Below are 25,370 nucleotides of genomic sequence, written 5' to 3' on the forward strand. Positions count from 1 at the left end.
TCTGACCACTTGGAGAAAACATAATATTGTAAGACTACATTTTATTCTGATTATAACAGTGATAAATACTCACTGTAAAATTTTTAGAAAATACAGAAAGTGTAAAGAAAAAAATTAAAAGCACTTAAAATCCTACTAGCTTTAATTTACAGGTATGTTTGTTTACTGTTTAAGCAAAAATCTCTTATGGTAGGTGTGGTGTAGGACATATATCTGAGGAGGTGTGAGCCTATTCCCCTAAATTACATAGTGTTATAAACCAAATTTTTACAGAAGATAATTTTAGAAAATGCCCGTTTGTGGTATTTAGTGCATAGCATAAATTTAAAGATGTGCCCAAGCTGGTAAAAATTAAATTTCCTCAATTTTAGAGTTCACTTTGATTTTTAACAGCAGAAAAACAACCTGTACATATTTAAAAAATATTAGAATGGAATCAAACAAAAAGGTGTAATGACCCCAGTGGTTTTATTTGTGCCTACAAGTAATTTTTCCATTTATCTTTGCATGACAGGGACTGGTGATATAGTAGGTTTTCAGCTGATTCTGTCAATTGACTAAAAAGATTCATATGCACTAGATGAATATCCACTGGAATACCACTGAAATTTAACTTTTGTTATTTGTAATTTTGGTTGTTAATTGTTTTTGCTGTTTTGTTATGGTTAAAATTTAGCAGCATTTATTTGGGACATTTTACTATTTTTCTGAGAAAGGGACAATTTTTCTCACCACTATTAAAATAACAACAAAAGAAACTCAAATGATGACATTGCTAGTAATAATTATCTTAAGTTTGATTTAAGTTCTAGTAGCTTGTAGTGAACATTATTTTTAAAAACCATTTCTTAACAGAATGACTCGAGAATGATTGAGAAGAGACTCTATAATCAAAAAGTCTATCCTCTTGTGTTTTCCAGGTATCTGGCCTTCTGAAGAGGTTTTGGCTTACTACTGCCTCAAGCATAGTAATGTATTCAGGTACAAAGCTACTCTTAAAAAAAATTTTTTTTGCCACTTATGGTTGTTGTATCTGCATATTAAAGATTGCCATGATTATGTTTCTCACATTAAATTATTAAAAATATAAGAAAGAAAAGAAAACAGAAAGGGGGGAAGTTCATAGTGCAAATATGTTGCTTCTGAAAAAATATCTGAATTGCCTTTGGGTACTAATATTGCACAGCAAGCTTTTTGCTTTATGTCAAAGGCTTTTGATTTCCACTCAAGGCATTTTATTTTACTTTGATTTGGGGGAAACAAAAGTGAAGCTCCAATCAATCTTGACTGATTGTGAAGGTCAAAAAAAAAAAAAACAAAACAAAAAACACACACACACACACAAACCCAACAATAAAGACATTCTTTAAACTTCTAGGGAAGTCACTACAGGATATTTGAGAAATAAGTACCCCACCAGCTATTATTTAAGGATGCCATTCCACCCCTGGTCTTAAAGGTATTTTTAGATACCTAACAATATGTATTTGTAAAATATAAATTACTACTGCAGATTCATGCTATGGAGATAAATGTTTTCTTTCTTTTTTTCTCCCCCCCTCCCCCCTTTTTTTTAAAATAAATGTTTTCAATTGTTAGTTGCAACCCAGGAGTGAGATATAAAAAAAAGAAGAAAAAAACCTTTTATTTAAAAATTCTTAAGATATTTGGTTAGACCCAGAAAATATAGGTTTTTCTTTTTGGTTCTCATTTTATAAAAAGTCATCCAATACATGCTTCTGAATTGCCCATTGTGATTCCAAGCAAGCCATTAGTGATCATGGTGTGTGTTTTAACAATATGTACTTACAAGATTGGGTCAATAATATGTATTTTTTGAAGCTCTGTGGGTCCATATTTACCAACCACTCTATAATTGCTTGGAGCAACTAAATACTCATTAAGTGTATTTTGGAATATGAATGTCCTTATTTGTCTTCTTCTCCCCTTCCTTTTCTTTCTCTCTCCCCCACTCTTTTAATTGTGCTTTTTTTTTTTCCCTGTTGAGGTTATAAACTTCCCAAAGAGGGAAGAAGAAACAGTCTTAAGTATAGAAACATAAAATAAGGACAGGGTAGTTTCACATTTGGGCTGCAGAGCTGCCCTGGAAGTCTGGCATTTGCTCATCTTGCTCTGCTTCAGCTTGACCAAGCTCCAATCAGCAAGCAGTGGGCCAGGGCGAGAATGTCACATGTTGAGGGCTGATATTTAGGCACAAAGAGGAAGGTAAGTGCAGAGTGCCACACCAGACTGTCAGCTTTAACTATGAGCCGCTTTACTTTTGAGCGGTGAAGTCAGAACCCAGTCATTACCTTAGCCCGGGTTTGCTGGCTTAACCATATTATGTCCCCGCATTGTTTATTCACTGTGTTGTGTTGGGGTCAATTGTGATTTAAGTGCTAATTGCTAAATGCTCTTTGTGTAATTGTTCTTGATGGGGGCAGTTCAGTTTTCCAAAAATGTTTCCGTTTGTTTTAGAATTTTTTTTTAAATCCAAGATTAAATTTATTTGTGTGTGTGTTGTGTGTATGTGACTATAATATAGGTATAGACACACTCATGTATATTCTTCATTTACTTGTCTAACTGTTTTTGAAGGAATGAATGTGGATTAACAGTGTTATCCTTTCCTAACAATTATCTTTCGCTACTCTAGCTAGTTTAGTTCTAAAAGACAGTGCCATTGACAAGGGAAAAAAAGGGAACCTTCTCAGGTTTGCAGCTCAGCGGTGGTAATGTTGCAGTGAACACTAATGAGGGAACCCCCACTGATTTGCCTGCTTTGTGACTTTTCTATTTCATAATTATTTTTAAAACGCAAAACGACATGAGGTAGCCCAGTCGTGTCTCTACAACTTCCTGGTAGCGCCGCTCTTACTGCAGATGGCAATTTGTTCTTGTAACATATATATCTCTCTGGCCATTTTCATCTAATTTGTATGGGTTCTACCATTTCTTTTCTGTCTTTCAGGGACCTTGCTGTGTGTGAGCTAGGGGGTGGCATGACATGCTTGGCTGGGCTCATGGTAGGTCTTTTCTCAATTCCAATCCCATTCAGAGGGAGGAACAAAAGGAAAAATGTTCCAGGGCCTCCAACTGCTGGGTCAGAGAACCGTCAACAGCATCAGCTGCGGTCAAGCTGCCGGGTCTTGAGAGACCTTCTAGATTGACTTACTTTCGGATCATATTGATTTTATGGTTGCCTCGATGAGCAGAAACATTTTACCTCAGTGTAGTCAATATCGCTTGTTGTGACATTCCAGGCCTCGCGCAGTCTTTCTTTGCCATAGCGAAAGCATTTTTTTTTTTTTTTTCAGATTATAGTCCCATTTGCTAAGATACAGGAATAGCCCGGCGAATCACAGTTGGAGCACCATGATATAGCTGCTAATGTTTTGCCTGCATTATTACACCAACAAACATGATCCAGAGCGCTCAGTAATTAGATTCTTTTGAATTAGATTGGCCATTCAGGAACGTTGTTCCCCATTCTCCGGGTTCTGAGTCATGTATTCAGGAGATATTATGTAGCAGCACAGTGCATTAGACAAGTTTTTATGTCTCTACAAATAAAAGCATATTGTTACACTGATTGGCATTTGACAAACCTGTCGCTCTTACACAATGTGTCGAGGTTACAGCCCAATGTGCGAGCATGTCAAAGCTCACAAAAAAATTACCCTCACAAAGCCATCTGCCTGCAATGCAAAGTTATATGAAGGGCATCAGGCAGTCAGACAGAAGCAAGCTGAAAGGCAGAGTGACAGCCTTGTATGATGGCTCTACTAGATAAACAGAAGCCCACAAATGAAAGCCTCTCAGAATACCATCATCCGCTGTCACAATGCAATTACCGAACAGAATGATAGCAAGATAGAGGCTCCCGCAAATGGAATGATAAAAGTATTGACTGATTTGATTGAATGATTAAAATAATGCAGACATAAAATGAAAAAAGATTGAAGATTGTTACAGAGAAATAGGTGAGGAAGCATGATACTGAAGGCTTGTCACTCCTGTCTTCACTTCCACACAGACAAGCATATTTGCTCATTGTTTGCTGTGCTCCCTTTTTTTTTTTTTTTTTTTCAGGTTGCTATTTCTGCAGATGTCAAAGAAGTTCTGTTAACTGATGGGAATGAAAAGGCCATCAGAAGTATCCTTATTCAGATAGAAAACGGGTTTGTTGTGTTCATTCCCTTTTGCCGGCTGAGTAACAATTGATATAAAGAAAGACAGCATGGGGTATTAAAAAAGAGTTCTCCCCACACACATGATCAGTAATTAAGAAAAAGTAGAAATATATGCAATTCATTGGGCACGACTAAATGTTTTTTATTTTGATAGATTTTTATAGTCAATTCTCATTAAAGAAAGCTATGATTTGTGAACCACTCGAGGCAAAAAGATGGGTTTCATAATCATTTTCAAACATGCTTGTTTTATTTCCATTGAAATTTTCCGGTCTGAAATAAATTATTTAATATTTGTGATATTGGGTATTACTTGCAAAAATGAACTTCCAGTTTCATGATCATTATTACCTCTCGTGCGATTGATGTGCCTATGGAGTAAGACTTTACCTACTCTAATTGCTGATGAGTCTGTAACCCTCCACTGGAAACAGTTATCAGTTTTTCATTATTTCCTTTTATTTAAGATTATAAAAGCTATCTCTTCTTTTTTTTTTTTTGCTGCTATGCTATTACAGTTCAAACCCCATTATATTAGATTATGCTTTACTAATATGTACACAGAGTTCATGAAAATTGAACTGTACTTTAACTAAGAAAGCAAGCATAATTTGTGGCTACTTTAGCAATCGAGCTGATTTGTTCAGGGGCAGTTAACAGCCGTTAGAAATTGAGAGGAAATATGGACGATATATTTGCTTTGGATTTTTTGGTGAGCCTTACATTTGCATTATGAAGGAGGCAATTCACTTACTTGAATTTTAGACCTCCAAAATGCCATAGCAGTTTTGCTTTTATGTGGCATCTTACTTAAAGCCTGGTTTTGATCTTCTGTCATGAAATTTTTTGAAAATAAAATTTGCAGCAGCTCCATCAGGCTGCTCAAACAGGAGAAAAGAGGTACAAGAAGCACAGCTAATAATGTTCAGCAGCACTTGTGTGCTCTACAGAGCCCCACCCAGCTAATTGCCTGGCAGACTTAAAAAAAAAAAATTCAGAAAGGAAAAACAGCCAATCACAGTCTTGGCCTTTCACACAAGGGAAAGAGATCACAAAAGGTGCTTCCTTTTTTAAAATGCAGGATTTTAATCATGATTTTGAGACTGTCGCAAGTTTCTCAAAATATTCCTGATGTTGTTTCATTCACTCTGCTTTATTCTGAGTTATTCTGTGCACTGTATCATTTCACTGTGCTCCTCCTCCACATGTCAGCGAACACAGAACAAGAGGAAGTCAGGTATGCTGGCTCAGCCCCAGCGGATGTTTTCTTGGGGGGGGGGGCGGTAAAAGCAGGATTATTGGATAAGAGAAGGTCATTTTAGTCACAGAAACTTTCAGATTGGGCTCAGCAATCTGAGGTTTTTCTCAAGTCAGCAGGTGTCTTATTTAATCATGTCAGAAACCAATTAGAACTTTTATCAAACTATGGGAAGCATCTGTAGTCAGTATGTAAATTTAATTGTCCTGAAATTATTATTGAGCTAAACTACAGAGCTTCCAAAGAAGGGAAGCGATGCTAATGTCATTAATTAACGCACCTTCAGAGCAAAGACGCCATGCCAGCTCTTGAAATCAGAGAGGAAATCTCAGATTCTGTATTCACTCTGCCGGCCTTTCAAAGAAATGATTGGTACAGCCCCCTCCCAAGAAAATGGATTTTTAACATTTGGTCCTCAGAAGCTCAGCCCTGAGAGTGCTTTATTGTGCTGGGTTTTACAATGGGTTTAATATAGCGGGGTGCCAAAGGGCAGGGGGGGAAGAACTTTACAATGTAGATAAAGTAGGTCCTTTCAGGATGCAGACCAAAACTGGTAGTGTGTTTTATTTCATCCTTTAGGACTTTCCTGATGGAGTCCAGTTTTTATCATGTAGTGTTCTATGGTTGTATGCCTTTTTTTTTTTCTGTTGTAAATAATCTGATTTTTTAAAATTGAGAGACATGCAGAAAGCCTTCAAAATTGGAGATGCGTTTTTTTCTGCTTTCAATGCTACTGTTATTCTTGATTTGCTAACAGAGCTCACAACTGGCATTCATCATAATCTGTTTTACTGAGTGAAGTTACTATGAATGAAATTTTTTCTATTTGTGTGCCCACTTCCTGTAAGAATAACTAATTCACTGAATCACATACTGTTGATGCATATAGATTGAAACAAACTCATTTAAAATTACTGTTTACATCTTTCCTTTAAAATTTTAGGAAGCCTAAATTATATAGCAGTTGTAGGATATTATCCAAAAATTACTTTCTAAAAAGTAAAAGTGGATGTCAACAAAAAGAGGGGGGAGAAACATTGCCAGAAGCCAGAAAATCTCTAAGCAAAGCTGCTAATTATTCTTAATGGGCAAGATGAGCACATTAAGAAACAAATGAATACATCAGTGAAATGTAATTGAAAATTGACCTGGCAATTGCGCATCACATCTGAGTATTGCCCTGTACATTATTCTCATCATTTAAAAAATTATTTTTGTTGTTCTCGGCATCTGAATTTAATGAATCCAACTGAGATATGTCCTATTATCTTAGCTTCTAAAATTCTGAATTTTACCTTTTTTTTAAAAAGGTAGCATTTCCTGATATTTCCTTTTTGTCTTCCATTATTTCTATTTTTTCAAACATGTGAGATGATGAATGGATAAGTCCTGAATCTTTGTATCATAGAAGTAAATCAATCAGGTCAAGTATTTATTATATCCCTAAAATGTATCAAATGGATTGGCTATGTCTTTTAGAGCTCTTATCTTGACCCTGGAAAACTAGATGTTGATTTGAGATTTATTAAGCAGAGAGATCTGAAAATAGATTAAGACCTGAAGTATAAGTGAATATTGTAAGAGCTAAATATTTCCTTAGACTCGAGAGTGGATGTCCCTGAGGTTCTTGTTGGTCCATTGCTTGGTCCAACTCACAGCTCCCCTGCCTGCAAGCTGCCACTCCCTACTGATGCCATTTTATTTGTAGCCAAAGAGAACAAAGGATAAATTGAAAATGGTATCATTTGGTTCATCCAGTTCCTTAAATTTATCTTAAAATAGTTGTTCCCTTTTCTTTGGCACTGCCCCTTTGTGTAATAAAGGAAAAAATCTCCAAGTGCCCAGATATAATAATTATTCAGTAAAGTTTGTAGCTGGTGATGGTGATAACATAAGACTAGGGGCAAGGAATGGTATACCAAGCGAGTTATTATTGATGCCTCTTCCAAATCATAATGAATAAAAAAGTATACTAAAATGCAAGATCATACTTTGGTACAAAGTGTACCAAAAGTACCATGCTAGCCGTCTCTGGTATACTCATGAATTTGCCCAACACAAGTGCCCTGCCTTGACCCATCCTTAGTAAATATCAAGTTATTTGCAGAATATGGCAATGCTTGGTGATCCATTGCTCATGCTCCAGACCCAGACATCTTATCTTCACATTATACACAGTCTAGATCATGATCATGAGCTTAGGATTCTCTAGAAATTGGTGTATCTCCCCTACATTTTAAAGGTGCTACACCTGGCTTAACATTATTTTTATTTAATAATATCCTTTAATTGAATAAATAAGAAATTAAGTTTCATCTGAACTGTGTAGATGGTACTGTGGATGGTTGTGACTTTGGAAATGTCAGGGCCTTGCGTCCAGGCCCCTTCCTCCAATATCAGTGCCAGTTGTACTTCTCCTTACTAGATGAGTTTTGAATGGACTCTATCTGCCTCACATTTGGGTAGAAGCTCAGCAAATAGTTTTGGGATTTTAATTTTAATTAATTAACTAACCTAATCAATTAAAATTAATTTGACCAATATTAATTGCATCGTGTGCAGCTTCTAAAAATACAGCAGTGGACAAGACAGATCAAGTCCTTGTCCTAGAGGGACACAGACCATGCCTTGGCTCAAGCACATTTATGCATGTGAAAGACACTGAAAATCTAAAGGGCAGAAGTTCTTTGATTCCTTTCAGTTATTTAAATTCCACAATATAAATGTTCACATCATTAGTCCTGAGCAGTAGGGAAAGAAACTGAAGTTCAATTGTGAAACCATACTTTAGTTACTATCACCAGCCTCTTCATTTCTACAAAGCTTTTACATGAATTATTGAAGAAAGATAATAAATTCATAGAAATTAGGCACCTACTATGTGCCAGGTTTATCATATCTGATACTCCATTAAGCCTATGAAGGAGGAATTCTTATTCCTATTTTAAGATGGAACACAGAGAGGTTAATTCACTACATTTATACAACCACAAAGTATAAGAACCAGCATGAGAAGTCAGGTTCACTTGACTTGGAAGTTTATATTTTTTCCCCATAAAATCATTCTGCTTCACCAAAAATTGGAATGATTTGGTGAGTTTCTACAGCACCCTCTGGAAGAAAAGGTCTCTTGTCCATAAACATAACAGTTGACATTGCCAGCAGAGTTCAGAGCACCTCTGTGATATCACCAGTCAATGATAAGTGCATTTAGGAATATTTGCAGCCTTTAAATTTGCAAATATTGCCACATCAAGCATTTTTTATAAACTTTAGAGATCAAGGATTTACATTATAATCTCATCTACCCTTACTTTTGATGCTTCACTGAAAATAAAGGTGATGTAAACCAAGAGACTAATTCTTTGTGAATCACAGTCTTAATATTTTTAAATTATTTTCTTACATAAATGCCAAATGTATATGCAACTCCTGAGAAGTAGAACAATTACTAATTGCAGGAGGAGGCTACTATTTAAAACAAATTATATATACATTACTATTATGTATATCATACAATTAAAACAATTTATTATTATACAAAAAGTATATTTAAGGAGTAGAAATCTACTGAAAGAAAATTAAAATGTAGCCCAACTCCTTAACTATACTTTGAGAAGAAAACCTGAAGAATCTTGTTTTCTTTTAGCCACAAACACGAATCCTACAGTTCTGGAAGTCTCGTTAACTGGACAAGGGGTTTGGAGGTGATTGTTCTGTGTCCATTTAATCAGAAATCACCTCCCTCTGAAGCCTTCCAAAAGGTGGGTGTAGTACAGAGAACATGATTTGGTTCATTCCTGAACATATTGACTTGATTTGATTGCATTTCCTTTATTACCCTGAGGTAACACAGAAGAATGATAAAATCTATTATTGGACACAGTGCCAACTAGAGGAACTACCTCGAAATCTGATCTAAAATAAAGGGTGGGGAACAGAATATCAGAATATATCTCTTACAGTAAATATTTTAATACACTATTGCCATTTTTCCTCTTAGTACTTTTTTTAATATAAAAAAGACCTCCTAAACCACAAAATATATTCCCTTCCCAGTTCTAAAAATAAAGCAGCCTAAATACTACTGTGAATTTTTTCATTAAAAAAAATTGCTTCTAGAATATAAATACATATGCTTGCTTCAGCCTGACCACCTGGAGTCACAGGTTTATAAATTGTATAAAAGTATATAGTGTTAAGATGTTTACTAAAAATTATTAATAGGTTTTCTGAGTTATATAATTTAACTTCCCTGTGACTATTTTATAAAAAGTATTACCTCCACTAACAAAATAATATGTTTTGCTTGATAGATTAGTCATGTACTCATACGACGCTACAGGTGTACCGAGTCCATTATGGCATGCGGTTGGGTGTCATGGAAACGCTGAGCCGGGTGTGGCCAGAGTGTGGGGGAGCTTAATCAAAAACAGTTGTCAGTTGACTCTTTACTAATTTTGTTCTTCTCAGAATAAAGATGTCAGCTGTCCTTTCCTACAAGACATTCATTCCATTTAGAAGACTTTCCTGAAATACTTTCTTCCTGAAATAGACAGAACTGTAGGCCGATGTGTCATTTTAGTTAATCAAAACAAGTAGGCAAATTAGTCTCTTTTATTTTTTTAATGAATGTAATTTAACGGTATTTAATTTGCATACAGGAAAGTTCACCCAGAAAAAAAAAGTCTGCATTATAGCACTTTTGTAAACCTCAACAAAGCCCTTCATTAGGAGACCTAATTGATTTTTCCTACCCACTCCTGGGGGAAGAAAGCTATCACAGTACCTGCTTATTCACTCTGAGGAGAAATGGGTGTGCCTGGTGTTTCAAGCAGAGATTTGGGTTAAAAAGTCCTGTGGCTCTGTTCTTGCAGGGAGATCTTGGCCAATGCTTGTTTTGAGCATTCAGGAAATCTGTTTTTCTGAGCAATAGGGGAACATCGCTTGTCTGCTTGGTGTCCTCCCCATGGGCCCAATTTAGTTCAGCTTGCAACCTTCACAGGAATTATTTTATTGCTTGTGTATTTAAGCCTGCCTTATTCCAAAAGAGGGATTTTGAGGCTTCTTATGGTGACATAAAGAATATAACATATAAAATAAATGAAAACGTGAGGGCAATTGAAAATTTAAAAGCCAGGAAAATCTGATGAGGCCAGGAATAGAGGTTAGTACTGAAAATATATGGCACAGGTTGTTGGATGGAGGTGACGCATTCGTGTGTGAGTAGCACAGGGGCCAGAGCAAAAAGATAAAGAGGGACAGTTGTAAGATTTATAGTGTCCAGAAACTGAAACAAAGCTAGTTGATCTGAGGTCTAGCTGTTCCTGGAGCTGAAACCTGACATGACTTGACCCCTTGTAAAGATGGAGGTGTGTGATGTAATGACCCAACTACTCAGAACAGCCCTCCGATAAATATGGCTCTTTTGTGCAAGTCTTTACATGCCAAAGGCCAAAGTATGAGTCTGTAAGGACAGTTCTTCAAGGGGCCTTTCCGTAGATTGACTTTGTCTTTTCCTCTTAAGTTTTCTCCAAGCTCTTCTCCATCTTTCTCATCTCGCTTTCTGCCAAGTCTTTCCCTGCTGCTCATCCCCACGCTCCCTAGTAGCATTAGGAGATTGGAATACTTCAACTTGGAAAGTCTCAGTAGACCGCCATTGCCCTCCCATGCGGAGAGGCAGGCCTTGGGGCTTTCAACTCTTAAGTAGAGGTGCTCTTACTCTTCATCAGCATCCATTAACCAGGGCCTTGCCAGGATGTCCCCTGAACATACATTTCACCTGTGGCAAAACTGCAGGCCCCCCTCTCCCCCCCGAATTAAAAGAGCTGTCTGTGTATCAAGAAATTCAGCTTTGGGTGGTAGAGTCAGGGCTAGATTCTTCTCATCCTGTTTTACACCCTACAGCTTTTTCCACAGTGCTGATTCCATTGATGATAAGATGATCTCTGTGGGCCTTTTTGGGGGGGCAGGGGGCAGTTGACAATCATTACAGAAACTTTCTTAAACATGACCTATAGATGTGAGAGACATCATCACAAGGAATCAGAAGGCCGGTGTGTTTAAGACTCCGAAAATATCAAGCAGGTAAGATATCTTTCTAGTTAAAGCTGTCTGGCTGAAACTGCTTTTCTTGACATGATGGGTGATTATTAAAAGTAATAATAGCTAACATTCTTTGAGTACTTCTCATGTATCAGGCATTATTCTAAACACTTTAAAAGTATCATATTTAATGCTCACAAGAACCCATAATGAGGCGGCCAGGCATTCTCACTGGGTTGGGGATGATTTAAGTGTTGAGAGTGTGCAGTATGAGGTTGGGAGAAGCCCAGCCTGGGACTGTCTTATGAAGGCCTGTTGCCACTGTTTTTCAACCTGGAAGAAATTTTGCCCCAAGGGACATTTTTTATTGTCATGATATGGGGGGGGAGGGATTACTGCTGGCATTTAGTGAGTAGAGGCCATGGATGATGCTAAACATCCTGTTGTGCACAAAACAGCCCCCCCAAAACAAAGAAGTATCTCACCCAAAATGTCACTGCCAAGATTGAGAAATCCCATGTTTTTCCATGACTTTGAAATAGTCTAGGTATCCATTTCCTTTTAGAATCTGTTAATTCTTATCCAGACTAGGGGAAGCCAAACTTAACCAAAACAATGGTGTTTTCCATGATGTTACATTTTATTTCTGCCCTATTGGTGGGACCTAAAGGGGTGAGTAATCATGAGTTTTCACATGAAATGTTTGTGTTTGTGCATTTTTTCCTTTATAGGCTTGATCACAAATATAATAAGAAGAGCAATCTAAGCTTTAATTAATTATTTATTGCTGTAAATCTGTCCATTAACATTTTGATTTTCTCTATGTTGATGCCTTCCCACCCCAGCTGCTCAGTTTGAGGTTGGGGGGGGAAGGGAAGATGAAGGAACAGCAACATGCTTAAAAACTAAAGTGGTTGATATATTTGGGGTGAGACTATAGAAGTGCAATAATTTTCTTTCTCCTGTATTAGTTGGAGAATGTAATGAAGTGTCTCTAAATCCTGCGTTAGTGTTCAGCCAGGCTAATGGCACAGGGGGCAGTGTGCTCTGTGTTTCTCACATAAGTGAACAAACCAGTTCTGTTTCCCCGAAATACCTCTCGCAGGTCTGGTGAAAGCACAATCTCCTCTTACCTATGTGCTCTTCTAGGACAGCCTTCCCTCCACGGTGCAGACAGCCATACTCCTATGGGGAGGACTTCATTTTGGGACGTGATTTTCAACCTGGTCTTTTAGTTATCAATCAAAAGCACATTTTCTATGTTGTCCTCATTTACATTTATTTAATGCTTAAGGTCATTTGTGACCATTTGAGTGTATTTCAGCATATGGAATCGGGAAATAATAGATTTCAGCATCATGCTGTGAAGAGAGATTGTGTTTTTACAAGACATAATGTTGTTTACTGGGTGTTAATAATCACTAATTAATAAACATATCTAGGCTCTTAAAATGTTGCATTTTCAGGAATAAAAATGTCAAGTGTTTAACTTATGGAGTACAATAATATTTTCTATCTCTTCATGAAATAATTAAGTTACATAAAGAAGAAAATAATCACTGTTCGATGCAGGGCTTATCCATATTCTTTAGTACGTTGCCTTTATTTCTCTTGGTTCTCAAAAATGTTATTTTGAAATACATTGTTCTGATGTAATGGCCCAGCTCCTCAAAACATCTCTTCAATAAATGTGGCTATATGTTAGAAGTCATCGGAACCTCTGAAATGAGGGTTTTTTTTCCATCTTTATCTTGTATTTATTGTGGTCAGTTTCTTCCTTTTATTCACCATAAGTATTTTGTCCAAAATCTGTGAAAGCACTTTGCCAGAAAACAGGTGGATCAGTCAGTCCTTGAAATGCCTTGATCTCACATTAAGGCGCTTGCATGACCACTTAACCTTCAAGAAGCTAAGAGGAAGCTACCAACTGATGATGTAATAGTAAGCATTCCCCTCTATCTACTGCCTCCCAGCCTCACCTGCCTCCCTCCCCCAACGAGTACAATATGATGAAAGCATTAGCTCCATTTAGGAAGAAATAAAAGGAAGCCATTCACAAAACGGCTAAGATATAGTTTAATATGCTTTTTGGTGCCTCAATGCATATGCAGAATTTCTCCTCCAAATTGGAGGTGTGGAATAACAGTAGCGACAGATAACTAAGAGGTATTTACCATAGCTACAAAGCCCACACGTGAGCCAAATATTTCTGCTATTAAAAAGCACTTCAAGGCTTGACATGAAGTTTGTAACAGCTGAATGTCTCCTGTGACTTCATTTGCAAAGAAGATGTAAAAGCAGAAAGGAAAATCATGATATGAAAACTGTGAGCCTAGGAAATTGTGGTTTTTTTTTAAAAGGAACCAGAAGACACCCAGAAATTTGACTGGTGCCCAAGCTTCCAGGCCCACTGCTGTGACAATGTTCTCAGTAACTATCAGTATTCCTTCTGCTACCATCCTCCCCCTGCCTCCGGACAGGGCAGACCCAGGCTGTGTGTGAGGCCTGAACTTATTTTGAGAACTCTCTTTAGGAGGGTGGATTCAATTATACCTCACTTTGGCGAATTTTAAAGAGGCACATGACTTTGCAAATACCACACTGGGCTCCTTGTGGCCCCCAGAAGCAGCCTCTGCAAATGAGAGACCCCTACACTTAAACTTCATCAGCTTCACAGTACACGCATCTCTGCTCTCATCAACACCACCTCCCTTGCCTACAAGAATGTTCTCCCCTTTCAGACATTCTTTTATTTTTTATTAAGATTTATTTTTATTTATTTATACAAGCACTGGGTATAGTCAGAAGCGCGGGAGGGTGAGAGAATTCACCAGAGCCAGAGCGGGGAGCAGAAGAGGCAGAAGGACCAAAGTACACTGCTGAGGGGAGCAGCGGGCAGCAGGGGAGGTCTGCGTGCCATGTGGGACCCTCCTCCGGTGGCCGGGGAGCAGCCAGGGATCGAACCAGTGCTGCAGAGGCTGTGGGCAGCTTTGCAACCCAGCGCTCAACCACTGCACCACCAGGGAGGCCCCCCTTTCAGACATTCTTATTCCCTCTACTTCATTTTAATCCCAGTCTGTTGCTAAATATGAAAACATGTTATAAAAGCCCAGAAGCTTTAACCCTGGCCCAGGTAGATCTAGGTCTGCATACATGAAGCGTGTTGTCCTTAGATCTCAAATATTTTAATACAATCATTTGATGATTCATTCATTTGTTCATCCAGGTAGCCATTCATTTATTTAACTATGTCCAAGGTATTCTGCCTTTGAGAATATAAACATGTAGTTACAGAGAATAACTTTTGAACAAAGGAAATAATGCTACTAAATATAGCTTGAAATTGGTGAAAGAGCAAGGATATTTACAGCATCTCAATTGTTAGGTTTATCTGAAGCTGTCTTCAAATTTGTGACTGTCTAATAAAGAGCCATTTGGAGCTTTTGACGTCTTCATATTTCTAGGTGTTCCAGAATTAGCGAATAGCGTCATTCTCTGGTTAATATTAGTTAACAGTTACAATGTTTAAAAAAAATCTATTAAATATACCCTGCTGTGATATTAAAAGTGAGTTTCTACTTAAGAAAAGGGTTTATCTTTGTGTGAAAATTGCTAGTGAATTTAAGCCTGTGCCTTTTTTTATTCTTTGATAAACCATTAATTTTAATAAATGATGGAACTTAGAACTTTTAAGACTTTCTTGCCGCCCAAATTTTACCTTTATGTGGGCCCCAGAATTAGAAATTGGCCCCATTGCTCTACTGCTTTTTCAAATTTTTGTCTTAAAAAATTAAAATTTATGTTTTCTTTGAGAAAGATTGATTTTAGGGCCTCGCTGGTGGCGCAGCGGTTGAGCACTGGGTTGCGAAGCTGCCGGCAGCCTCTGCGGAGCCGGTTTGCGGCCCGCTGCTCCCCTCAGCAGTGTACTTCGGTCCTTCTGCCTGCTCTGCTCCCCGCTCTGGCTCTGGTGAATTCTCTCACCCTCCCGCGCTTCTGACTGTACCCAGTGCATGTATAAACAAAACAAACAAATAAATAAATAAATAAAACATGCCTCTAAAAAAAAAAAAGAAAGAAAGAAAGATTGATTTTATTTGTGTATGCATACGAGAGCTGGGGAGTAGGCCAGAGGTATGGGGGGTGAGAGGATTCACCAGAGACAGAGTGGAGAACAGAACAGGCAGACTGACTGAAATACACTGCTGAGGGGAGCAGCAGATGAGTCAGGAGAGGTCTGCTGTGCCATGTGGGTAGCTCCCTGGCCAGGGATCGAACTCCTGCTGCAGTGGCAGCCCATAGCTTCATAGTGCTGAGACTTAATCCCTTACCACCAAGGAGGCCCCTCTGAGACTCACTTTGGAAGCTAAAATGGGTATGTGAAAAATATAAATCCCACCCAAGTGGAACACAATTTTTGATTTTTCCATCCCTCTGTAGTCAGCCTCACTTTCCTCATTCTCCTCATTTCAATTTAATTTTCTACTCCCCCTAGCATACGCCTTCTCCTTTGTTCCACCAAGCCTCTTCATTCTTTTCCTAATCCAAGAAAGCCTCCCCGTCTCTGGTCTGTGGACAGTCATGATCCTGCCTTCCTTAGCCATCTAGGGCCTTCTAAGATGCTTTAACTACCATTTCCTCCTACCTTCTCCCTGATTTCAGTTGGTCCTAATCTTTTCTGTCTTTTAACTGCTGTTGGTTTAAAATAGTCCTACAGGTAAACACAGCATATTTTCTTATTGTTCAAAGCATGTCGTTTTTGTTTTTATGTTCATTGGTTCATGCATTTCTTCACAAATATTTTAATCACCTTCTGTCTGTCAACTGCTGTTCTAAGTACTGGAGATGTAGTAATGAACACGGCTGAGAAAGTCCATGCCTTCATGGATGTTCACATTCAAGCATGGGTTGAAGGCATGGATTCTGCCTCATGGTTTTGTATTCTCTAGAGGAACGAGTCCTCTATTCCTGTTATAGAAACGGTTTTAAGATCTGTATCTAGAGCACATTTTGAAAAATGTGAATTCATATGGCTTATGGAACCTAGTAAGTTTTAGTAGAAAAAAATTCAGGCTTAATTTATGTATCAGAGAAATGACTTTCATTTTCAGGAGAGGCTTCTTCTCAGGCTTGCACACGCGGTGTCTATAGACAAACTGATGTGAGCAGGCATTTATCTGGCCTTTGTCATGTTGAAGAGGAAGGTTAGTAGAAGGTAACTGTGGTAAGTTAAGGATGCCAAAAGTTTCTCTTTAAGAAATTTTCTGATAAAAAATCCCTATTAGTGAGTGTTGCTAGAATTATGGTACCAAATACCTTGAGCCTGACTGGGAATTCTAGAGAAGCCACAGTCCCGATCCCTTTTGTTGCTGTCTTGGATATGGAAAGATGAAATTATTATGTGAACTTTTATGCTATCACTTTTTATTTGCTTGACAAGTTTATAGAAGGATTCATACCCCTACTGTTTAGTGTTTGGCACTGAGGAAACTAACTCCCACAGGAATGTTATCTAGTTTCAGAGAAAGTTCTCCTTATATTAAGATGAGCCGGATAAAAAAAATTTGGAGACCTTCCTTGTATTAAATGCCCTCTTAGACTGCAGCAAAATAAAAATTAAGATTTTCTCTTCTATAATAACATACAAATTTGCCAGTTTACCATTGATGAACTTTTCGGTTGTTGCTAGTTTGGCCTTATTACAAATAAATGTCTGCAATGAACGTTTATGGTTGGCTGTTCTGCATGGATATATGCTTTCACTTCTCTAGGGTGAATGCCTAGGAATGGAACAGCAAGATCATATAGAATCACAGATTTAAGCTTTTAAGGAAACTGATAAACAGCACCATCGGTGGTGCTGGAGAGTTCCATTTCTTCCATATCCTTGCCATTTCCGAACATGGTCAATCTTTTCAATTGTAGTCATTCTAATATGTGTGTAGTATTATCTCATTGGGGTTTTAACTTGAATTTCCCTAATGACTTACAATATTCGGTATCATTTCATGTGCTTCTTTGGTGAAGTATCTGTTCAAAAGCTTTGCCCAGGGCCTCCCTGGTGGCGCAAGGGGTTGAACAATGCACTATGAAGCGGTCTGCGGTCTCTGCAGCACGGATTCAATCCCCAGCCAGGCAGGGAGCAACCCACATGGCGCAGCAGACCTCTCCTGTTTCACCCGCTGCTCCTCTCAGCAGTGTGTTTCAGTCAGTCTGCCTGTTCTGTTCCTTGCTCTCTCTGGTGAATCCTCTCACACACATACACCCCGCCCCCGCACATCTGGCCTATACCCCAGCTCTTGTATGCAGGAATGGATAAATCTTTAAAAAAAAAAAAAAAAACAAAACAAAAACCTTTGCCCAATTTTTTTTTGACTGGGTTGCCTGTCTTTTTTTTTTTTAACAACCAGACAATTTTTTTTTTTTTTAGAGGCATGTTTTTTTTTTTTTTCTTATTTATTTGTTTGTTTATACATGCACTGGGTACAGTCAGAAGCGCGGGAGGGTGAGAGAACTCACCAGAGCCAGAGCGGGGAGCAGAGCAGGCAGAAGGACCGAAGTACACTGCTGAGGGGAGCAGTGGGCGGCAGGAGAGGTCTGCGCACCATGTGGGACCCTCCTCCGGTGGCTGGGGAGCAGCCAGGGATCGAACCGGCCCCGCAGAGGCCGTGGGCAGCTTCGCAACCCAGCGCTCAACCGCTGCGCCACTGGGGAGGCCCGCCTGTCTTTTTATTATTGACACACTCTGAGTTCTTTATGCATTCTGGATATAAGCCTCTTTATCAAATATATGATTTGCAAATATTTTTTCCCCCAGACTGTGATTTGTCTTTCGATTTCCCTCAAAGTATCTCTTAAAATGCAGAAGTTTTTAACTTTAATGAAGTATGATTTACCAGTTTGTTCTTTTATGGATCATTCATCATTATCTAAGAAATCCTTATTTAATCCAAGATTGCCAAAATTCTCTCCTGTATTTTCATCTACAGGTTTTACAATTTACACTTAGATTTGTCATCTATTTTCACTTAATTTTTGAATCTGGTGGGGCATATGGATTGAGGTTTTTTGTTTTTTTTTTAATATGGACATCCACTTGTTTGAAAACACAACTTATTGGGCCTCCCCGGTGGCACAGCGGTTGAGCGCTGGGTTGCAAAGCTTCCTGCAGCCTCTGCAGCCTCCGCAATGCCAGTTGGATCCCCGGCCACTGGGTGAGGGTCCCACATGGCGCACAGACCTCTCCTGCCACCCGCTGCTCCCCTCAGCAGTGTACTTCGTCTGTCTGCCTGTTCTGCTCCCTGCTCTGGCTCTGGTGAATTCTCTCCCCCTCCCGCGATTCTGACTGTACCCAGTGCTTGTGTAAATAAATAAATAAATCTTAAAAAAAAAAAAAACACAACTTATTGAAAATACTATCCTTTGTCCACTGAAGTAACTCCATTTATTTAGGTCTTATTTATTTCTTCTCTTCTCTTCCATCAGAATTGTCCCTATTGTGTATTTTTATGCTGTTGTAAATGGTATGATTTTTATGTTATTATAAATTATAGGGAGTCAGAAATTCCAATTTCAAATTATTTTGTCAATTATATAAAAAAATACAACTTATTTTTGAATATTGGTCTTATATACCACAACCTTGCTAAACTCATTTTTAGTTTTAGGTGCTACTTTGTATATCCTCCTGATATTTTATATAAAATGATCATGTTGCCTACTAATAAAGGATATATATGTAACAACTTTTCACATCTATAAAATCTGTTATATAATAACTTACTATCTATAGACTCTGTTATACTACTACCTCTCATTCTTGATATTAGTGATTTATGCCATCTCTTTTTTTCTCCTAATTAGTCTGACTAGAGGCTTATCAATTTTATTGACCATCTCAAATAACCAGTGTTTGGTTTTATTGCTTTTTCTCTATTGTTTTTCTGTTTTTATTTTATTTGTTTCTATTCTAATCTTTTCTTCCTTTCTTCTGGCTACATTGGGTTTAATTTACTCTTCTCAATGTACTCCAGTTCTCTTCAGATTGTTTAAATCTTTTGCCTTTTAACTTACTCTTCTTTTCCTTCTTTATTTGGCCGAATTTATTGTCTTGAGACCTTTTTTTCCCTCCTCATATAGGCATTTAGTACTATTAACTTCCTTGGTTACTGCTTCAGTAGATTCCCATAAATGTTGACTAGTGGTATTTTCATTTTCATTCACTTCAAAATGCTTTTCAGTTCCTTTTTTTTAAAGATTTATTTATTTATGCATACAAGAGCTGGGGTACAGGCCAGAGGTGCAGAGGGTGAGAGGATTCATCAGAGACAGTGGGGAACAGAACAGGCAGACTGACCAAAGTACACTGCTCAGGGGAGCAGCGGGCAAGACAGGAGAGGTCTGCTGCGCCATGTGGGTTGCTCCCTGGCTGGCTGGGGGATCTAACTAGTGCTGCAGAGGCTGCGGAAGCTTCATAGGTTGCATCTTAACCCTTTGCGCCACCAGGGAGGCCCTCAATTTCTTTTTTTTTTCTTCTTTTGACCCTAGATTATCTGTGTATTTTTTTATTTTTCATATATTTGGAGATTTTTTCAGAGAACATTGAGTCCTAATTTATCATTGATTTTTGATTTGATTCCATTGTATGTGTGAGGGACATAATTTTTTATATGACTTGAATCCTTTTAAATTTATTGAAACAAATTATGACACAACATTGGTATATCTTGGTAGATGCTTCCTATCTGTTTGAAAATAAAAGAATATGTATTCTACTATTGTTGGGTGGAGTGGTCTATAAACATCAATCAGATCAAGTTGGTTAATAATGTTTTTAAAACCATCTATAAATTTTCCTATTTTCTGTCTACTTATTCAGTTAATTAGTGAGAGAAAGAAGCACTGAAATCTCTGGTTGTAAGTTTGGTTTTGTATATTTCCTTACAGTTCTACCTATTTTTGTTTCATGTATTTGAAATTACATTATTTAGTGCATAAACATTTAGAATTGTTATGTCTGCTTCTTGAATTTAACATTTTAAAATGATCCTTCTTAGGCAAATAATATTATTTATTTTAAAATCTACTATCTGATATTTATATGACCACGCTGACTTTCCTTTGACTCATGATGGTTGGTGTGTCTTTTTCCATCTTTTCTCTTTTAATCCACTTGTTTACATTTCAAATATATTTATTGTAAGCTACATAAGCTTTGTTCTAACATATTGGTAATTAGGCCATTTCATTTAGTACGAGTATTGATATGGTTAGCTTTAAGTTTGTCATTTTGGTTTTGTTTCCTCTTTATTTTTTCTTCCTCTTTTCATCTTTCTCTGCCTCCCTTTGGATTAAATGTGTGTCTTTTATTATCCTATTTTATCTCATTTGTTGAATTTTTAGCTGTAACTCTTTATGTGGTTATTTTAGTCTTTGCTTTAGATTTTAGAGTATTAATCTAGCTTTTCACAGTGTGACCTCAAATGATATCCAATTCACCTATACTATAAAAACTACAGCAATAGACTCCCATTTCTCACCCCCCAGTCCTTATGCTATCATTGTCCTATATTTTACTTATGCATGTGTTATAAACTCCATGATATGTGTCATTTGTTTAACTTGTCAATTGTGTTTTAAAGAGACCTAAGTGATAAAAAAAAATCTTAAATGTCACCTACATTGTTAAAGTTCTTATCATTCCATTTTATAGATCAATATTTCCTTATTGGTATAATTTTTCTTCTGTCTGAAAAAACTTTCTTTACATTTCTTATGGTATGGATCTACTGGTGATTATATCTTTCTACTTTTGTATGTATGAAAACTATTTCATCTTTCTCTTATTAAATATATTTTAACTGATTATACAATCTTAGGTTGACATTCTCTTTTCTTTCACTACTTTAAAGATGTTTGTCCACATCTTCCAACTTGCGTATTCCTCACAAGAAATATACTGCCATCCTTTGCATGGTTACTTGTGTATACTGTGCCCTTATTTTCTGGGTGCTTTTCAGATATTCTCTTTATCACTGCTTTTGGAAAATGTCTTTACTTATCTATTTCTTGTGCTTGGAGTTTGCTGAAATTTCTTGATTTATGGGTTAATGATCATTAAATTTAGAAAAAGCTTAGCCATTATTTCTTCGAATATTTTTCTGTCCCCTCCTTTATATCCAGTTTACTCAAATTACATATATTATGGTTTAAATTTTCCCCACAAGCCTCCCTGGTGGTGCAAGGGTTAAAGACAGTGCTATCAAGCTATTACCAACCGCTACAGCACAAGTTTGATTCCTCAGCCAGCCAGGGCGCTGACCCACATGGCGCAGCAAACCTCTCCTGTCTGCCCGCTGCTCCCCTCAGCAGTGTATTTCAGTAGCTCCACCTCTTCTGCTCCCCACTCTGTTTCTGGTGAATCCTCTCACCCCCAACACCACCACCCTCCCCGTTCCTCCCCCCTCAACCCACACCTCTGACCCACACCCCAGCTCTTGTATACATAAATAAATCTTTAAAAACATATTTGGGGCCTCCCCTGGTGGCACAGTGGTTGAGAGCTGGGCTGCGAGGCTGCCTGCAGCCTCTGCAGCGCCGGTTCGTTCCCCGGCCGCAGGCAAGGGTCCCTTAAATAAATAAATAAATAAATAAAAAATAAAAACAAATTTGCCCCACAGGTTACTTACTAATAATCTTTGTGAGCATTTCTATTATTTTTCTTCCTGTACTTAATTTTGGATAATTTCTATTGCTTTGCCTTCAAGTTCATTAATTTTTTTCTTCTGCAATGTCTGATCTATTTATAGCTCCCATCCAATGTGTTTTCCCTTTCAGACATTATAGTTTCACTTTTAGAAGTTTGATTTGGGACTTTAACAATACCTTTATGTCTTCACTACTCCACTTTTTAAGTTATAGTGGATATTATAATTATTATATATTACATATTATAATTATTTTAATTCCCTTATCTGTTCATTGTACTATCTGTGTCAGGTTTAAATTGGGTTTAGTTCTTTGATTTGTCTCCTCATCATGGATTGTTTTATTTCAATTCTTTGCATGCCTGATAATCTTTGATTGTATATCAGACATTTAAAATTTTAACTCGTTGAGTTCTGAATATTTTTGTATTCCTGTAAATTTTTTGGTTTTGTTCTGAGACACAGTTACTTTTACTTTTTTTAATTTAATTTAATTTTATTTTATTTTGCGTAGAAGAGCTGGTGTATAGGCCAGAGGTCCAGGGGGTAAGAGGATTCACCAGAGACAGAATGGGGAGCAGAACAGACCAGTTTACTGAAATTCACTGCTAAGGGGAGCAATGGGAGAGACAGGAGAGTTCTGCTGACCCATATGTGTGTTAGTACCCTGGGCAGAGATCAAACTCAGGCCATAGCAGTGATAGCCCTGAGACTTAACCCTTAGGCCAACAAGGAGGCCTGACACAGTTATTTTTGAATTATGTGATCCACTTGTTCTTACTTTTAAGATTTGTTAGACAGCACTAGAGTAATATGTATTGTGGGACTAATTATTTTTCATCACTGAGATAAAACCTATCTGAGGACTCTACCCAGTACTCTGTGCATTATGAAGTTTTCTAATCTGGCTGGTGGAAACAGACACTATTCCTCCTGGCCCTCCCTCTGTGAGCTGTAGCCCCTTCCAACCCCCTCATGTGGTTCTTTACCTAACATCATCATATACATCCATGTATCAATTAGTACTCTGCAGGATACTCAAGGAGACAATCCTTGGATCTGTCTCTTTGTGTGCCAGTCCTAGCTAGTACCCTGTACTTGAAACAACCTTGTTTTCCTCAGACTCTCAGGTCTATCTCGCTAGCTCAGTCCACCTGCCTGTGCTGTGAGGTGGGGTGTTTATAGGACTCACTTCACTTTTCTACCTTCCTCAAGGATCACTGTCCTTTGTTGCTGGTTTTCAGTGTTTTGGAAACTATTGGTTTATGTCTTTTGTATCTTTTTTGGTTGTTTCACGAAGCAAGATAAGTGAGATTCTTGTTACTATATCTTTGCTAACAATAGAAACTTTCAAAAAACATCTTCAGTGGCCTCAATATCTAGACAATCTACATATTCTATTCAGAGAACAACTTAATATAGGAACCTTTATTTCTTGAGTGTCCTCTGTTTGCCAGGCACTATGCTAGTTTCATTCATACACAGGCCATTCATATAGTAAATGTTTTAAGCAGTTATTATGTTTCATATATAATGAAATTCTATATAATGAAAATACATAATGGAAAAATAGATTTTTTTAAAAATCTCTGTCCTTATGATGCTATGTTCTATTGGAGACAAAGAAAATAAAATTAATAACTTAGTTATATAGCACATTAAAAGATAACTATGAAAAAATAAAGAACAGGATAGAGGGTTCAGGAATACTGGAGTGGAAATGAATAGAATGGTGAAAGTAGGCCTTCCTGAGATGGTAAGACTTTTGAGCAAAGACTTGAAGGAGTTGAGGGAATGAGCCATAGAGATATATGGAGGAAAATCATTTACACAAAGTAGATAATATAAAGGTCCTATGGTAGAAGCCTGCCTGGTATATTCAAGAAATCATAAGGATGTCAGTTGCTAGAGCAAAAAGAGCAAGGGAGAGATTAATAGGAAATGAGTTCAGAGTGGTATCTGGATTGCACAGGGTTTTATAGGTCACTGTAAAGACTTTGGCTTTTACTCTGAGTGAAGAGATGACCATTACAAGGTAGCAAATAGGAAGGCTCATGATTTAATAACATTTTGAAAAGATCATTCTGGCTGCTCAGTAAGCAGAGATTATACAGTGGGTGGAAGCAAGGAGACCAATTAAAAGACTATAAAATTATGAGAGAAGATAACAGATTAGAGCAGGGTGGGTAGAATGAACTGCATTTCCTGGCTTGTGCAATGTGGGGTGGTAAGGAAAAAGGAGATTCAAAGATATATTCAAGATTTGGGGTGGGAACAACTGGAAAAAACTGAATGAATTGAAGCTGGGAAATGATGATGAGGAATTCTGTTTTGGATATAAGAAAGTTGGGGTGTCTGTTAGATATCCAAGTGAAAAGTGGAATTATTAAAATAGAAAATTGAATTTATGAATTTGAAATTCATGGGAGAGCTCCAGATTGATAGGTCAAGCAAGCTAAAGTCCTAAGAATTGACCTGAACTTAGCAATGTAAGTTTGACAAGAGCATTTTTGGTGGAACTATGGAGATGAAACCCTGGCTAGAGTATATTTAACAGAGAATGGGGGAGGAATTAACCCCCATTAACCCTTCAGGAGAAACTGAAGGGTTAAAACAACTTTTTCACAGTTTTGCTATAAAGGAGTAGGGAAATTAAATACTATCCAGGGAAGTGGGATGCAGGTAGAGTGAAGAGAGGATATTTTAAGAGGGGAAAGTAACTGCATGTTTGTGTACTGACAGAAATAATCCAGGAGAAAGGAAAGAACTGAGTGGAGAATAGCAAAGGGAGAATTGCAAGACCTGTGTTGTAGAATAGATGAAAAGGAATGGGTCTAGTGTATAAAGGAGATACCAGACTTAGAGAGGACTAGGGCTAATTCACCTATGATAATATGCAAGAAGGCAGACTCTGTAGGTACAGAAGCTTTTAGGAATGCAACAGTAGTAGGAGTTTGTGGAAGTTCTCAACCAATTTTTGACAGTAAAGTAGGAGGTCAGATCTTTGGCTAAAAGTGAGGGTAAGGGAGGATGTGTTAGAATTTCTAAAAGCAAGAATGTGGTGCAGAATAATGACCTAGGAGATTTAGATGGACATCTAGAATGGAAAAGCGAAATGTAAGTATAACTACCAGAAAACAAGAGGCCACTAGTGGCTTATGGTCATGAAGT

General features: G+C 37.6%; 1 protein-coding gene across 1 annotated transcript in view; it reads left to right on the forward strand.

Moving 5' to 3' along the window:
- CAMKMT (calmodulin-lysine N-methyltransferase) overlaps nt 1-25,370 on the forward strand; it is a gene marked incomplete at its 3' end in the record, with an annotated part of 302,677 nt that overhangs the window by 248,296 nt on the left and 29,011 nt on the right. Inside the window, exons 4-7 of the mRNA XM_084234492.1 lie at nt 921-981; nt 2,972-3,026; nt 4,093-4,156; nt 11,472-11,538. Of these exons, the coding sequence (XP_084090618.1) occupies nt 921-981; nt 2,972-3,026; nt 4,093-4,156; nt 11,472-11,538 (247 nt within the window). The remainder of the gene's footprint in view (nt 1-920; nt 982-2,971; nt 3,027-4,092; nt 4,157-11,471; nt 11,539-25,370) is intronic.

This window comes from Talpa europaea, assembly GCF_964194135.1.
Source record: "Talpa europaea genome assembly, chromosome: 6".
Classification (NCBI taxonomy): Eukaryota; Metazoa; Chordata; class Mammalia; order Eulipotyphla; family Talpidae; genus Talpa; species Talpa europaea.